At 42.1% G+C, this 15,610-nt stretch overlaps 1 protein-coding gene across 1 annotated transcript; it reads right to left on the reverse strand.

Moving 5' to 3' along the window:
- Positions 1-1,845: 1,845 nt before the first annotated feature.
- On the reverse strand, positions 1,846-7,665 carry LOC105915107. The gene is made up of 4 exons (XM_022829650.1): positions 4,282-7,665; positions 3,760-4,191; positions 3,504-3,528; positions 1,846-2,915 (listed from the first exon to the last, which is right to left on the reverse strand). Exons 1-4 carry the CDS (start codon positions 7,663-7,665, stop codon positions 2,188-2,190), a joined length of 4,569 nt encoding a protein of 1,522 aa, XP_022685385.1. The 3' UTR covers positions 1,846-2,187.
- Between the last annotated feature and the right edge of the window lie 7,945 nt (positions 7,666-15,610).

Below are 15,610 nucleotides of genomic sequence, written 5' to 3' on the forward strand. Positions count from 1 at the left end.
AACTTGATGTTAATGTGTTTGGTAGCACCAGTTGACTTATTATTGTGAGCATAAAACACTACTGGCTCATTGTCGCAGTACATCTTGAGTGGTCTTTGAATGTTGTCTACCATTCTCAACCCGGGTACAAATTTCTTAAGCTATTTTGCCTGTCCCATGGCCTCATAAAATGCTACAAACTTTGCATACATCGTGGACGATGCAATGACGGTTTGCTTGGAGCTTTTCCACGATATGGCTCCACTTGCGAGAGTGAATACATAACTTGACGTGGACTTTTTATCGTCTACATCTCCCACAAAATCTGAATCTGAGTACCCTTCTATTTCTAGGGAATAAGTTCTTCTATACGTTAACATGAGGTCTTTCGTGCCTTGCGTATAACGCAATGCCTTCTTTATCATTCTCCAGTGATCCATTCCTGGATTATCCTGATATCTGCCAAGTATCTCGGTCACAAAAGCTAAGTCAAGACGTGTACATACTTGAGCATACATTAAGCTTTTGACAGCTGAAGCATATGGAACCGCTTTCATCTGATCGATCTCATCTTGGTTCCTGGGATACTAAAATTTTCCAAATCTATCATCCTTGACTATGGGAGCAGGCGTAGGTTTACTCGCATGCATACTATACTTCTTTAGAATCTTTTCCAAGTATGCCTTTTGCGATAATCCTAAAACCCATTTTCTTCTATCTTGGTGAATTTCAATTCTTAAAATGAATGAAACTTCACCGAGATCTTTCATATCAAAATTCAAGGATAAAAACTTATTCGTCTCTGATAGCAGATTAACATCACTACTAGCGAGTAAGGTGTCATCTACATACATGACATTCTTGAACTCTGCATAAACGCAATTGTCCTCCTTATTCTCATTAAACCCAAATAACTTATTGTTTCATCAAACTTCAAGAGGCTTGTTTTAATGCGTAAATGGATTTCTTCAAGCAGCATCCCATACGTTCTTTTCCTTCCACGATAAAACCTTTGGGTTGTGCCATGTAAACATCTTCATATAAATCTCCATTAAGAAATGCTGTCTTTACATCCATCTGATGTAATTCTAAGTCATAGTGCACCACTAAAGCCATTATGATTTTAAAAGAATTTTTACATGAGACTAGAGAAAATATCTCATTATAATCTATTCCTTCTCTTTGCGTGAAGCCTTTTGCTAAAAGTCGCGCTTTATATCTTTCCGTATTCCCTTTGGAGTCACATTTTATTTTGTAGATCCATTTACAGCCTACTGTCTTGGCTTCTTTAGGAATTTTCTTCTAAATCCCATACTTTATTGCTACTTATAGATATCATTTCATCTTCCGTAGCTTGAAGCCATTTCGATGAGTGAGCGCTTCTCATGGCTTCTTCAAATGAGGTGGTGATGGGTGCTCACGTATGGATTACGCAGCAGCCACGACTATGTCCCGATCTTCTCGAAGGATCTTTGAACTTGATAACTATCACTGCGTGACCTGACGATGAGGTTGCGCACCGCGAGATCTTGCACACGCGACGAACAACCGAAACAATCGCCCTTCCACGTACCGACGTAGCCAGACCACGCAATCACGCCGTATAGACGTGAAGGCACGAACTGGGTGAACCGCAGTTCGGCGTTCTACAACTCCCTCAGGAATCGAAAGAACAAGTTGTAAGCCTCTCAAGACTCAAATGAGATAAACTCAGAGTTGTATTGTTCTTAAAATGACAGCCAAAAAAAAGTCCCCATCGTCATCTATTACATGGACATATATAGCACTAGTGGAAACTTCAGTTTAGATAAAATAAATGAGAACATGCACTAGGAAGCCGTAGTACTCCTTCTATTAATAGTTCGGATGAGTGGAATTCTTTGGATGGTTGGTATTCTTCAGCCACGCAGCATGCAGCATGCTTGCACGCATGTGAACTTTAATTTGGTGGCTGACTGCTTTCCTAACTCACGAATTTATTTGCTTTGCACATCCACAACTGATCTGCATGGTAGCCGAATGGTTCTCCATCTCTCTTTATTCTCACTAGCACAGCACGTCCAAGCATTCAGATCCTACAATTTAAATATAGCACACAATATAATATTTTTAGATACAAAATAGTATTTGATATTTAGGGATAGCTTTCACCTATCATTATTCTTCCAAGATTCACACGTCCACCTGTTCCCACAAACAGTAAGCTGATCACCACACTGTTGGAGGATTAAAACCATCCTCATCCCATGCCTTTGCCCAGATGCCATCGTTCCTAAGAATGTTCAAACAACAACTTGGAAGCATCGAATGATCTGAAATATTGTCATTGATTAGAATAAGGTTAGCATTCACCTGAGAATGAATTTCCTTCTCTAGTTGTTTAGCCCGCATTCGTGTAACTGGACCAACAATATTAGTTGCATCCTTATTCTTAATAATATTATTGTCGATGCTAGGGATGTCCTCATCAGCCTCCCCCTCTTGAGAAGGAGTCGTCCTCGACTCAGACTCACCGACAAATGGAAGCAAGTCTTTGACATTGAATGTTGCACTCACATTGGAAAACTCAGGGGGCAACTCAATTTTGTAAGCATTATCATTTATCTTTTCGAGAACCTTGAATGGACCATCACCCCGTGGGGATAACTTACTCTTGCGTTGGTGGGGAAATCGATCTTTGCGTAGATGTAACCACACTAGGTCACCAGGCTGGAATAAAACTTTTTTCTTACCCTTGTTCGCTTGTTTTGCATACTGTGCAGATTTCCTCTCAATGTTCCTCTTTGTGTCATCATGTAGCTTCTTAATAAATTCAGATCTCTTTGTAGCATCGAGGTTAACTTGTTCCTGTAATGGTAAAGGCAAAAGATCCATGGGTGTATGTGGTTTAAAGCCATAAACAATTTCAAATGGACAGAAATTTGTTGTTGAATGGACTGCCCTGTTATAAGCAAACTCGACATGTGGAAGGCAGTCTTCCCACATCTTCAGATTCTTTTTCAGTACAGCACGTAGCATTGTAGATAGGGTACGGTTGACAACTTCAGTTTGCCCGTCAGTTTGTGGGTGACACGTGGTGGAAAATAATAACTTCGTGCCAAGTTTACCCCACAATGTCTTCCAAAAATAGCTCAGAAATTTGGCATCCCTATCTGAAACAATAGTCTTTGGTACTCCATGTAAACGAACAATCTCCCTGAAAAACAAGTCAGCAATGTGTGAAGCATCATCGGTCTTATGACATGGAATAAAATGTGCCATCTTAGAGAAGCGATCAACAACAACAAATATGGAATCACTCCCCCTCTGAGACCGAGGTAACCCTAAAATAAAATCCATGGATATATCTTCCCAAGGTACATTTGGAATTGGTAATGGAATGTATAAACCATGGGGATTAAGGCGAGACTTAGCTTTCAAGCAAGTTATGCACCGCTCAACGTGTCGCTGGACATCACGCCTCATATGTGGCCAAAAGAAATGGTCAGCAAGCATATCCAATGTCTTTTTCATGCCAAAATGACCAGCTAAACCACCTGCATGTGCCTCCTGCAAAAGAACATGTCGAATCGAACAAGCTGGAATACAGAGTTTGTTAGTCCGAAATAAGAATCCATCATGTAAATAGAACTTTTCCCAACCTTTCCCAGCTATGCACTGAGAGAAAGCTTCTTTAAAATCTGAATCAGTAGAATAAAGTGTTTTAATTGAATCCAAACCAAGAACCTTAGCATCAAGCTGAGTAACCAACACACATCTTCTTGACAAAGCATCTGCGACAATGTTATCTTTACCTTTCTTATGCTTAACAACATATGGGAATGTCTCAATAAACTCAATCCATTTTGCATGCCTACGGTTCAGCTTACCTTGAGTCTTGAGATATTTTAAAGCTTCATGATCAGAGTGTATGACAAACTCTTTAGGAAACAAGTAATGCTGCCATGTTTCAAGAACTCGAACTAAGGCATAAAGCTCTTTGTCGTAAACAGAGTAGTTCAGATGTGGACCATTTAATTTTTCAGAAAAGTAAGCAATGGGTTTACCTTCCTGCATTAGCACACCACCGATGCCAACACCACTTGCATCACAGTTAATTTCAAAGGTTTTACCAAAGTCTGGTAGTTGTAGTAGTGGTGCTTCACAAAGTTTTCTTTTTAGCTCTTGGAATGATTGGTCCTGTTCAGCTCCCCACTTGAAGGGGACATCCTTCTTTGTCAAATTGTTCAGTGGTGTAGCAATTGTACTAAAATCTTTGACAAATCTCCTGTAGAAACCTGCAAGCCCATGAAAACTGCGAACTTGGCTCACATTTGCAGGTGTAGGCCAGTCCTTTATTGCTTTGATCTTCCCTTCATCAACACGAATGCCCTCTGCAGTCACAACAAAACCAAGAAAAACAACACGATCTGTGCAAAAAGTGCACTTAGAAATGTTCCCATACAACTTTTCAGCCCTCAAAACAACTAGTACTTGGCGGATATGATCAATATGTTCATCAAAAGACTTACTATAGATTAGGATATCATCAAAATATACAACCACAAACTTACCAATAAATGCTCTCAAAACATGATTCATTAAACGCATAAAAGTTGAAGGAGCATTTGTCAATCCAAAGGGCATAACAAGCCATTCATATAAACCAAATTTTGTTTTAAATGCTGTCTTCCATTCGTCTCCAATTTTCATCCGAATTTGGTGATAGCCGCTGCGTAAATCAATTTTGGAGAAAATAACAGCGCCACATAATTCATCTAACATATCATCAAGCCTTGGAATAGGGTGACGGTATCTAACAGTTATAGCATTTATAGCACGACAGTCAACACACATGCGCCAAGAACCATCTTTTTTTGGGACTAAGAGTACTGGAACAGCGCATGGGGAAAGGGATTCTCGGACATACCCTTTGTCCAAAAGCTCTTTTACCTGTCGCTGAATTTCTTTTGTTTCATCAGGATTAGCACGATATGCTGGACGATTTGGAAGAGAAGCACCCGGAACCAAATCAATTTGGTGTTCAATGCCACGTACAGGAGGAAGACCAGCCGGCACCTCATCCGGGAACACATCTTCGAAGTCCTGCAATAAATCAAGAACAACACTGGGCAATGTTGAGGGTGAGCTGTTAGTTGAAACCAAAACATCCTTGTATAGGAGCACAAAGAATGGGGCTGTTGTGTTTCGCACTTCTCGCAAATCACTCTTGCTCACCAATAAACACTCATTATGTTGTGGCACTCTTTTGTTTTTTGTAGGCTTTATGGAGTGGGATGGTTTAGGATTCTCTCCCTTACTGTTGTTCTGTGTGTCACTCATTTTTCTCTTGTCACTCTCCTCTCTTTTCATACGAGCAACATCGGAAGCATGTATATCTTCAGGAGTCAATGGGACAAGAACCACCTTCTTCTCTTTTTGAATAAATGAGTATTTGTTTGAACGGCCATAGTGCACAGAATCGACATCATATTGCCATGGACGGCCCAAAAGTAAGTGGCAAGCTTGCATTGGAACAATGTCACAATCCACCTCATCATGATAGCCACCAATAGAAAATGACAGTCTGACCATGGAAGAAACCTTCACCGTCCCTGAATTATTCAACCATTGCATATGGTACGGGTGTGGGTGGCGACGTGTTTGCAGCCCAAGCTTCTCAACAAGCATGGCACTAACAATATTGTTACAGCTTCCACCATCAATTATGAATCGACAAACTTGTCCTTTGATTTTGCAACGTGATTGAAACAAGTTATGACGCTGCCCTTGTTCAGCTGCAACTAATTGAGTTGAAAGAACACGACGCACCACCAAAGAATGATTTGGCATACTCGAATATGGAGATAGACATTCAGGTTGCAGCAAGCATGTAAGAGTATTTTCAAAAGGGAATAATGGTAGCTCATTACCATATTCCGGAGCACAAATAATTTCTTGCATTACTTTAGGTTTTGTAGGATTCAAAGTACCAGCCTTCAAGCTACTATCAAAATAACATGGAGCTGCCAGTAATGTGATAGAAGCACTCTTGGAGGCATCATGAGTGTCCCAATCATTCAAATCAACAAGCAGCTCATCAAAATCAGCACAAGTAATTTCCGTCGTGGAGCTTGGAAAAATAGTGTTTGTGTGCATCTCACCAACATGATGAAAAGCTTGTAGCGCTAAACAATTCAGGCCTAATTCACACTCACCATCCTCTGCTTCATATTCCAAAGTTTCTACACTGCCATCATGGAAATCTATGTCATCATTGCCATCCTCCTCCTCACTTTGTGAATCATAAGAACCATCTGCAAGGGCAAGAATAACACGTCGATTGGGGCATTCAGCCTGCTTATGCCCATGGCCACCACACTTAAAACACTCAATTGAACTTGTTTTCTTCTTGCCGGGAGCAGTAGAGGAGCTGGACTGACTTGAGCCAATGGTTTTACCTTTCACCTCAGTTTGTTTTGTTGTTCTAGAATCTGCACGAGGTGTAAAAGGTGCTCGCGAGGAAGGTATTTGGGAGCCTGACCCTTGCTGCTGTTGGTTTCGCCATGGAGAATTACTGTTAGTAGCAGAAAATGAAACACGATTTTTGTTATAAGATTCAGCCAACTGTCGTTCTGCTCTTTTTGCAAAGTGCACCAATTCCATGAGATTGGTGTAACTAGTCATGTCCACCTTGTTAGCAATTGGTTTATTGAGTCCAACTAAGAAACGAGCCATAGTGGATTCTTCATCCTCAGTTATTCCTGTACGAAGTAGGCACATTTCCATTTCTTGAAAATACTCATCAACGCTGCGATCACCTTGCACAAGACGTTTCAGACGCAAGTGTAAGTCACGAGAATAATATGCAGGAACAAAGCGACGTCTCATTTCCCTCTTCATGTCTTCCCAAGTGATACGATCATGTCCCACACGGTGGTATTCTGCACGTATTTGATTCCACCATGTAATGGCATAGCCTTTGAACTCAATTGCTGCCAATTTTACCTTCTTCTCAGCAGGGTACTCATATAAGTCAAAAATCTGATCCACCTTGGTCTCCCACTCATAGTAAGAATCAGCATTTTCCTTGCCATTAAATGAAGGGATTGAAATTTTAACTCTACCCAAACCATCATCATCGCGGCGACGTTCATGATCACCACGACGCCGGTCACGGTGGCCATCATTACCACCAAAATGGTGGTCACCAAAAGCACCAAAGTGACGAAAGGGAGCACCACCACGGTCATTGTAACCACCACCATGAGCAGCAAGATCACCATGCCTACCATCATCACCATAATCAGAATTCTCATCAAAATCAAAATCTGCAGCACCGCCAATTGGGACTCGCCGTGCACGACCAAAATTTTGCGGCCGTCGATGAGCTCCAAAATTACCAAAGCCAGCAGCATGTCCCTGGACACCACCACGACCACGGCCACGGCCAGCGTCATGACCATCACCACCTGCAGTAGCACGGTGTGCTGCTTCAGCCCGAAGACGTGCAGCTTCCGTCGCCGACGCAAAAGGATTTTCATCCTCAATATGGTCATTATCAACAGGCGGAGGCTCCCCGCGTTGTTGTTGTAGTGATAGTTGAATTGCTTGCATCCCTTGCATTAGTTGACGTATTTGTGCACGCACCTCCTGGAAATCTTCAGCAGAAACAGTGGCAGAAGAAGATTGATTGTCTCCTGTCATATTAGTAGAGAGGCAAAAAAAAAAATAATAGGATAATATATGTGGAATATATGTGGAGTCACTCCTCACCACTTACAAACAAATTCTTTGTCTCCCTGAGAAAGTGAGAACCGTGGCAGCAAGTAGTAATGGAAGAACGATTGTCCCAGGGACGACGGTGTACAGCTCGCGGATGCTTTTCTGTGGGGCTTGGTGAGTTAAAATTTAATGCACTGCAAGCTGAATGTAGGAATGCAAAATCGAATAATAATCCAAGAGAGCCACAAATCTAAGTTGCTGATTAGGGGAGAAAAGGGATCGGAAGACAGAATGGTAAGCAAAGCAAATAAAAAAAAACAAGTGCACCAAATTAACTGCAACTCAGTTCCCTTTCTCTTGTAAGAACTCTTATGTCTCTTTTTTTTTTTTGACTTTTTTTTTTTTTTACTCAATCTCTGACTTCTTTTTTTTTATACTCTTTTTTTTTTTCAACACCACTGAATACAATATTACAAAACAATTAATGTAGGGAAGTGCAGAAGAACTTTGAAACTAGGTGCAGATTATGATGTTGATATGGAAGCAATCAAGGGAGGGGTGGGTGGGGTTTTTTTTTTTTTTTTTTTTTGTTTCAGAGACAAAGGTATAGAGAAAGCAAGATTAAAATTCAGAACAACATGAATGGAAGAAAGAGAAGAGAAAAAAAATTGAGCAGCGGATGATAAGGGGATGCGCACCAAGGAAAATCAGCAACTAGACAAGACTCAACGGATTGAAAAACTCGAGAATGCAAACTACAAAACAGCTGCAAAAAAATGGCTATAGGTATTTTTTTTTTGAGGCTTTTTCTGGACTGTAGGTATTGAAAAATCTATCCTACCTGAAAATTGAAAGATCCTACCGAGTAAACGTAGGCTCTGATTCCAAATGATGGGTGCTCACGTATGGATTACGCAGCAGCCACGACTATGTCCCGATCTTCTCGAAGGATCTTTGAACTTGATAACTATCACTGCGTGACCTGACGATGAGGTTGCGCACCGCGAGATCTTGCACACGCGACGAACAACCGAAACAATCGCCCTTCCACGTACCGACGTAGCCAGACCACGCAATCACGCCGTATAGACGTGAAGGCACGAACTGGGTGAACCGCAGTTCGGCGTTCTACAACTCCCTCAGGAATCGAAAGAACAAGTTGTAAGCCTCTCAAGACTCAAATGAGATAAACTCAGAGTTGTATTGTTCTTAAAATGACAGCCAAAAAAAAGTCCCCATCGTCATCTATTACATGGACATATATAGCACTAGTGGAAACTTCAGTTTAGATAAAATAAATGAGAACATGCACTAGGAAGCCGTAGTACTCCTTCTATTAATAGTTCGGATGAGTGGAATTCTTTGGATGGTTGGTATTCTTCAGCCACGCAGCATGCAGCATGCTTGCACGCATGTGAACTTTAATTTGGTGGCTGACTGCTTTCCTAACTCACGAATTTATTTGCTTTGCACATCCACAACTGATCTGCATGGTAGCCGAATGGTTCTCCATCTCTCTTTATTCTCACTAGCACAGCACGTCCAAGCATTCAGATCCTACAATTTAAATATAGCACACAATATAATATTTTTAGATACAAAATAGTATTTGATATTTAGGGATAGCTTTCACCTATCATTATTCTTCCAAGATTCACACGTCCACCTGTTCCCACAAACAGTAAGCTGATCACCACACTGTTGGAGGATTAAAACCATCCTCATCCCATGCCTTTGCCCAGATGCCATCGTTCCTAAGAATGTTCAAACAACAACTTGGAAGCATCGAATGATCTGAAATATTGTCATTGATTAGAATAAGGTTAGCATTCACCTGAGAATGAATTTCCTTCTCTAGTTGTTTAGCCCGCATTCGTGTAACTGGACCAACAATATTAGTTGCATCCTTATTCTTAATAATATTATTGTCGATGCTAGGGATGTCCTCATCAGGTGGGATCTCCCTCTATTTGAACTTCTTCGCTAACATAGACTTCGTAGTCATCAGGAATAACTAGTTTTCTAACTCTTTGAGACCTTCTGGGGGCCTCAACATTTGGCGCATCTTCCATATGGGGCTGTTGCAGCTTTTCATCATGTGTGACCACAGGTTCTATAGCATCCTAAAGGATAGGTTCCTCATCTTCATTCGTTGTTGCCACAGGAGAACTAACAACAGGTGCTGTTACCACAGTGTCCTGCACTGTCGGTGCAGCAGCAATAGGTATCGAGAAAAATGATTCTTGAATCATCGGAGTGGGTACGTATACCCGCTTCTCCTCAATGCAATGTCTCAGGGTACCATGCTCCCCCTAATCATCTCATCCTCCAAAAAGACAGCGTGTCTCGTTTCTACAAACTTAGTATGCTTGTCAAGATAGTAGAAATGATAACCTTTTGACTTATCTGGATAGCCAATGAAATGACAACTGACTGTCTTAGGATTTAGTTTCTAAATATTTGGGTTAAATACTTTGCCTCAGCCGGACAGCCCCACACATGCAAATAATTTAGTGAGGGCTGTCGTCCTGTACATAACTCATATGGTGTTTTAGACACCGACTTGCTGGGAACTTGATTAAGAATGTGAATGGCGGTTTTTAACGCCTCCATCCACAAATTAATCGGTAAAGTGGAGTAACTTATCATACTTCTCACCACATATATTAAGGTACGGTTGCGTCTTTCAGCTACTCCATTCTGCTGAGGCTCGCCCGGTGTGGAGTACTGGGCAGCTATGCTATTTTCCTGTAGAAACCTTGCAAAAGGTCCAGGAACTTGATCATATGGGGTATGTCGACCGTAGTACTCCCCCCCCACCCACAGACGGATCTTACTATCTTGATCTTTCAATTATGCTGATTTTCTACTTCAGTCTTACATATCTTAAATTTATCCAATGCTTCTGATCGTTCCTTAATTGGATAAATATAGCCATAGCATGAATAATCAGATGTGAATAATATAAATGAATCATAACCATCCACATATGTCACAGGAAATGGACAAATGTCTGTGTGAATTATTTCTAAAATTTCTATGCTTTGTTTGGCGTCTTTTTTAATTTTTTTTTACCATACTTTCCCTTAATACAATCGATGCATTGCTCTAAATCTGAAAATTCTAAGGGAGGAAGAATTGATTCCCTAATTAATCGTTCAATTCTCTCCCCTCAAATATGGCATAAATGATAGTACCATAATTTTCAAGATACGTCATCAATTCTTTTCTGCTTATTTCTTACATTCATAGACGAGGAGGCATTCACATTCTCAGCGTTTACAACATTCACATTCTCACAAAGTGATAACAAATAAAGCTCGTCTTGTCTGAAGGCAAGACCAACACACTTGTTATTAAACTTAATCTTACATTGTCCATCACCAAAGTGACAACCAAATCCATCGCTGTCTAAGCGTGAGACACTTATTAAATTTCTATGCAAAAAGGGTACATAGAGAACATCTCTTAGATGAAGTACAAAACCATCAACTAATTCTAATGGGAGTTCTTCAATGGCTTCGACTTCAGCTTCGATGTCATTTGCTACTTTAATGCTTCTTTCTTCTCTTTGCAGGGTTCTCCTCGTATGGAATCCCTGTAATGAATTTACAACATGAACAGTTACACCTGAATCAATCCACCAAGTAGATTTTGCATAACTTAAATACAAGGACTCATCTACGAATATAATAAGATCCTCACCTTTCTTACACATATACTTCAGGAAATCCACACAATCCTTCTAGTAGTGTCCCTTCTTTTTGCACCACTTGCAAGTGTCCTTATCTACCACCTCCTCATGGTTTGATCTCTGATGGTGATCATTTAGTGGAGCCTTTCCATGTGCCTTAGAAGAGGAGGTGTTGTCCCACTAAGGTTTCCCTTGTGACTTAGAATTATTGTTATGATAACTCCTCTTCTTATTTTGCCTCACGTAGTTGATAGAATCACCACATGAGCCTTTAATTCTTTCCTCTTCTTGCACACACATGGCAATGAGCTTTTCAATGCCCCACTTGTCTGGCTGTGAGTTGTAGTTAACAACAAAGGCCTCTAACTCCTTGGGTAGGGAGGCAAAGATCAAATGGACTACAAACTCATCTTTAAGCTCCATGTCCATAGGCTTGAGCTTGGATGCCATGTTACTCATCCTCAATATGTGCTCCATTATTCCACCATTAATGTACTTCTTAGTAACAAGTCTCTTAATGAGAGTGCTTGTATAAGCCTTTGAAGAGCCAGTAAACTGACTCTCCACCTTCCTGAGGTACTCTCTAGCGGTGTTACACTTTGGGATTGCTCCCTTTATTGCCTTCACAATGGAGCTCTTAATCACCACATGCACTTTCGGTTCGACTAATCCCACTGCGCACGATCAAGATCGTACTTCATTCTAATTGGTGCATGATCACGCACTTGAGCGTTGAAATTTTCTTCGCTCTCATTCTCACCCTTCACGGGGTCCTCAGGAGTAATAGGACAGGGATCAGTCGGTGCTAGATCAATATCCGACGACACAAGTGCTATCTCAATCTTCTCTCACCATGAGCTATAATTCCCTCCATTGAGGGGCTCTATGGATGAGATATAACTTAAAGGGTTTCCATGAAAACAAAAATTCAGAAAAAAATTTAGTTAATTCAACGTTGGTCAAATTAAAACATGAAACTTCTCAATATTAATTATATGTCACCGTTGGGCAGAAATATAATCAATAATGATAAAATAAAACTTGCTAGCATAATAATCTTATCAACAACGTTGGTTCGTAGATAAAATTATTATACTTAAAAAATTACTTATTTTCTAATTAAATTTTCCCATTGGTTCCAATTCAATTAGAAAAATAGACTAAAAACTTTAACTTAATGCATAAATTTGCAAAATAATACCAAAAATTCAACTTAACATAGCAGAAGCTTACTGAGCCTTAAACTTAATTTGTGGATTTTACCCATAGGAAAAACTCCTCAAAACTAATTTTATTTGAGCCTTAAATCAATTTCCTGGAAATATACAAAATTCGCCGGAAAAGAAAAATGAAATAGGTTCAATCTGCACTATCTTCTGGCCCACGCGAGGAAGCGGCCAACTAATGGCCTGCTTGGCTTCCGCGTGTGAGGGGGAAAACAGCGGCCCAGCTCTCCAGCGCTTGCCTGGGCCTTAAAACTCACTGTGCTACCAGCTCGCACGAGGAAACGGCCCGTCCTGCTTGCGTTGACGTGTGCGTCGCTCTCTGAGGCCACAACCTGGGCCTGGGCTAGCAAAGATCGCGCCCACTTGGGCCAAAAGGCGGTCCAGCGGTTCTTCGCCATTCGATCAAGATCGACGGCTGTCCAACGATTTGGCCACAACAAAAATGTCACGTGCGGCTGCCTCTCCAAACCCTAGACTCATTCTTCCCTTCCTCCACCGCAACCGAGCGAAAGCGACGGTGCAGAGTGTGAGCAAGCGCCAGCGCTGAGCAGAGCGGCAAGGCGGCGGTGCAGCGGATCGGAGTCCAGCGCTCGGTGGCCCCTCCGCAGGCCCCGTCGCATGCGCACATGTTCACCCAAGGGTGAGCGCGCCGTCATCGAGCAGCACTTGGGGGGGGGGGCTTCCCTTGAGGTTCTCTAGGCTGCGCCAGCGAGAAACGTCGGCGACCCCAATGCTTCTTCCTGGAGAGGATCCAGTGAGGGATGGACTAAAGGTAAGTCACCGATCCCTTTTCTTCTCTCTGATTCTTCTTAGTTAGGGTTAGGGTTTCGATTCCCCTTCTCTTCTCTCTTCCCCTTCTGCTTAGGGTTGCAGCGGTCGTCGAGTCGAGATCCAGCGACTGTCACCTCAGGTCTTGCGGCAGAGCACCACCGACGGTCGTCGGGTGGATTCGGAGGCCACCGTCTTACAAATTTTTCTTTTGTTTTTGACTCAAAATCGAAAATCCCCTCCTTCTAATTGCTTCAGTGCAAAACATGAACACAAGTCTACTACTGACCCCAACTAGATGAACACCAAAATCACGACTCTGATGCCATTGATAGATTTCTAGGATCACTAGGTGTGCGTCTAGCAGATTAACAACTTGATTCTTAGGGTAAAATCAATGTCTTAGGTCTAAACAGGAATGACCGAGAGTAACCGAGGGGGGGGGGAAAGAAAGAGAAGGAGTGAGAGAGTCACCGACCATCAGGCTTGGAGGATGAGCTCGCCATGGCGATGACGGCGGCGTTGACGGCGAGGTGGCGGCGGTGCTTCCCGCTGCTTACAGCACTTAGGATGATCAGGTCTAGGGTTTTGTCGGTGGGTCTGGTGGGCACGAAGAACCTTGGCGCCATGCCCTCGGCCCCACCTTCTCTTTATAGTGCTGCACGACGGGGCCCACAACCATGAGTAGGTTGTGCGCCCTCGATCAGGGTGCAGGATCAGGGTCCAACTCGGTCGTTGGACTGAGTCAGTGGAGATCAACACTAACACCTAGTAGTCAACCCTGCCATGAGGTGGTGCGCTCACCTGCCCCGAGCCCGCCGCCGCCTGTGGACGTGGACTCATTTGATGTCCGGCACCTTGTCTATGATCCCGCTGTCTCCCCGCATTCAAGGTGTTCTTGTTCCCGCATTTTCGTTACAAGAGAGATCCCAAGGTCTTCTCTCCAAGAAGTTATTATTGGGCTGAAGATGATCCCATGGTAGAGCAATCTGAGGGCTTATCTCCAAATTTTTTAGGCTGGATACGATCCCAATCCGGGAACTTCTCTACAAATTATTGGGATGACGAATGCATGGTAGAGCAATCCGATTTCGATGGCCTCTTCAAGTCCTTGGCCTAGATACAATCCAATGGTAGAGCAATCCGATTTCGAGAGCTTCCCTCGACATTCTTGGGCTGAATACGATCCCATGGTAGTCGAGCAATCCAAATTCGAGGGCTTCCCTCCAAGTCCTTGGGCTAGATACGATCCCATGGTACAGCAATCTGAATGGCCACTATCGCCATGTGTTCTTCGTGTTTTTTCTTTGAAGATCGGGCAGTGGGAAGAGAGGTCATTCATCAGAGAGGGGGAAGCTACAGGGACCATTGCTAACATGAGATCAGGTGGACCTCAGGATCGCAATGCAGTCTACTGGTGAGAAGCACTTTACGTGCGTTGTCAAACTGATTTCGTTATGATGTAAATTCTCCCTCTTCTTAAGCAACGTTGTTTGTAATTTCGATTTATTTTTTTATCTCCATAGCAAGATTATTCAATTTGACATTTTACTAATCTTTCTTTCATCAAAAAAACTTTATTTTCTAGAATATCCATATCAAATAATAAGCTCCAAGTGATCAAACCTCCGATTCAAGAGGATGGACGTTTAGGACTTCATCTTGGAAAGTTAGAAAGAGGGGTGTATTTTGCATTAGTCCATGAACGATGCAAGCTCAAAGTATGGTTCCTTGATGAATCATGATGCGCTGGGATGGAGTGGGTGTTGATGCATGAAGCTGATCTCACTGGATGGGTATTGAAGCATGGCATTGAGCAACAAGTTCATGGGCCATGGACCTTGCACGATATTAACTATGACTCTAATGGAGCGTTGAGACAGAATTATAAAAAAGATGATGCCATAGAAGCACTGGTAGAAGAAATCTTTCAATGGGACTCGGAAGACGAGAATCTTGAATCCTACGCTAAGATTGAAGATGCAGTCCAGAGGTATTACCATGGATAATATCCTAGGATTTCACCCATACAAAGAGATTATCTTCTTGTGCGAAAAAACAAGGAGGGGATTAGCATGTCATTTAAATGGCACTAAGGTTCAAGATTTGGGTAACTTGTACCCAACAAGATATGATGGAGAACTACTTAATGAGGAGTTCATAGAGCAATGCATTCCATACGCACCCTCCTGGATCATGGGGCCTAGTAGAGAAAAATGATTTGGATGGGAAGGCTATA

Source organism: Setaria italica, chromosome IX (genome assembly GCF_000263155.2).
Source record: "Setaria italica strain Yugu1 chromosome IX, Setaria_italica_v2.0, whole genome shotgun sequence".
Taxonomy (NCBI): Eukaryota; Viridiplantae; Streptophyta; class Magnoliopsida; order Poales; family Poaceae; genus Setaria; species Setaria italica.

Bases quoted from the DNA above. Each gene is read 5' to 3' on its own strand.
- LOC105915107 (XM_022829650.1), bottom strand. From the start codon at position 7,665: ATGACAGGAGACAATCAATCTTCTTCTGCCACTGTTTCTGCTGAAGAT. The intron at 4,192-4,281 runs GTTCGCAGTTTT...AATTTGACAAAG, and splicing joins CACCTGCAAATGTGAGCCAA to AAGGATGTCCCCTTCAAGTG. The intron at 3,529-3,759 runs GTCGCAGATGCT...GTTCTTTTGCAG, and splicing joins AGAAAGGTAAAGATAACATT to GAGGCACATGCAGGTGGTTT.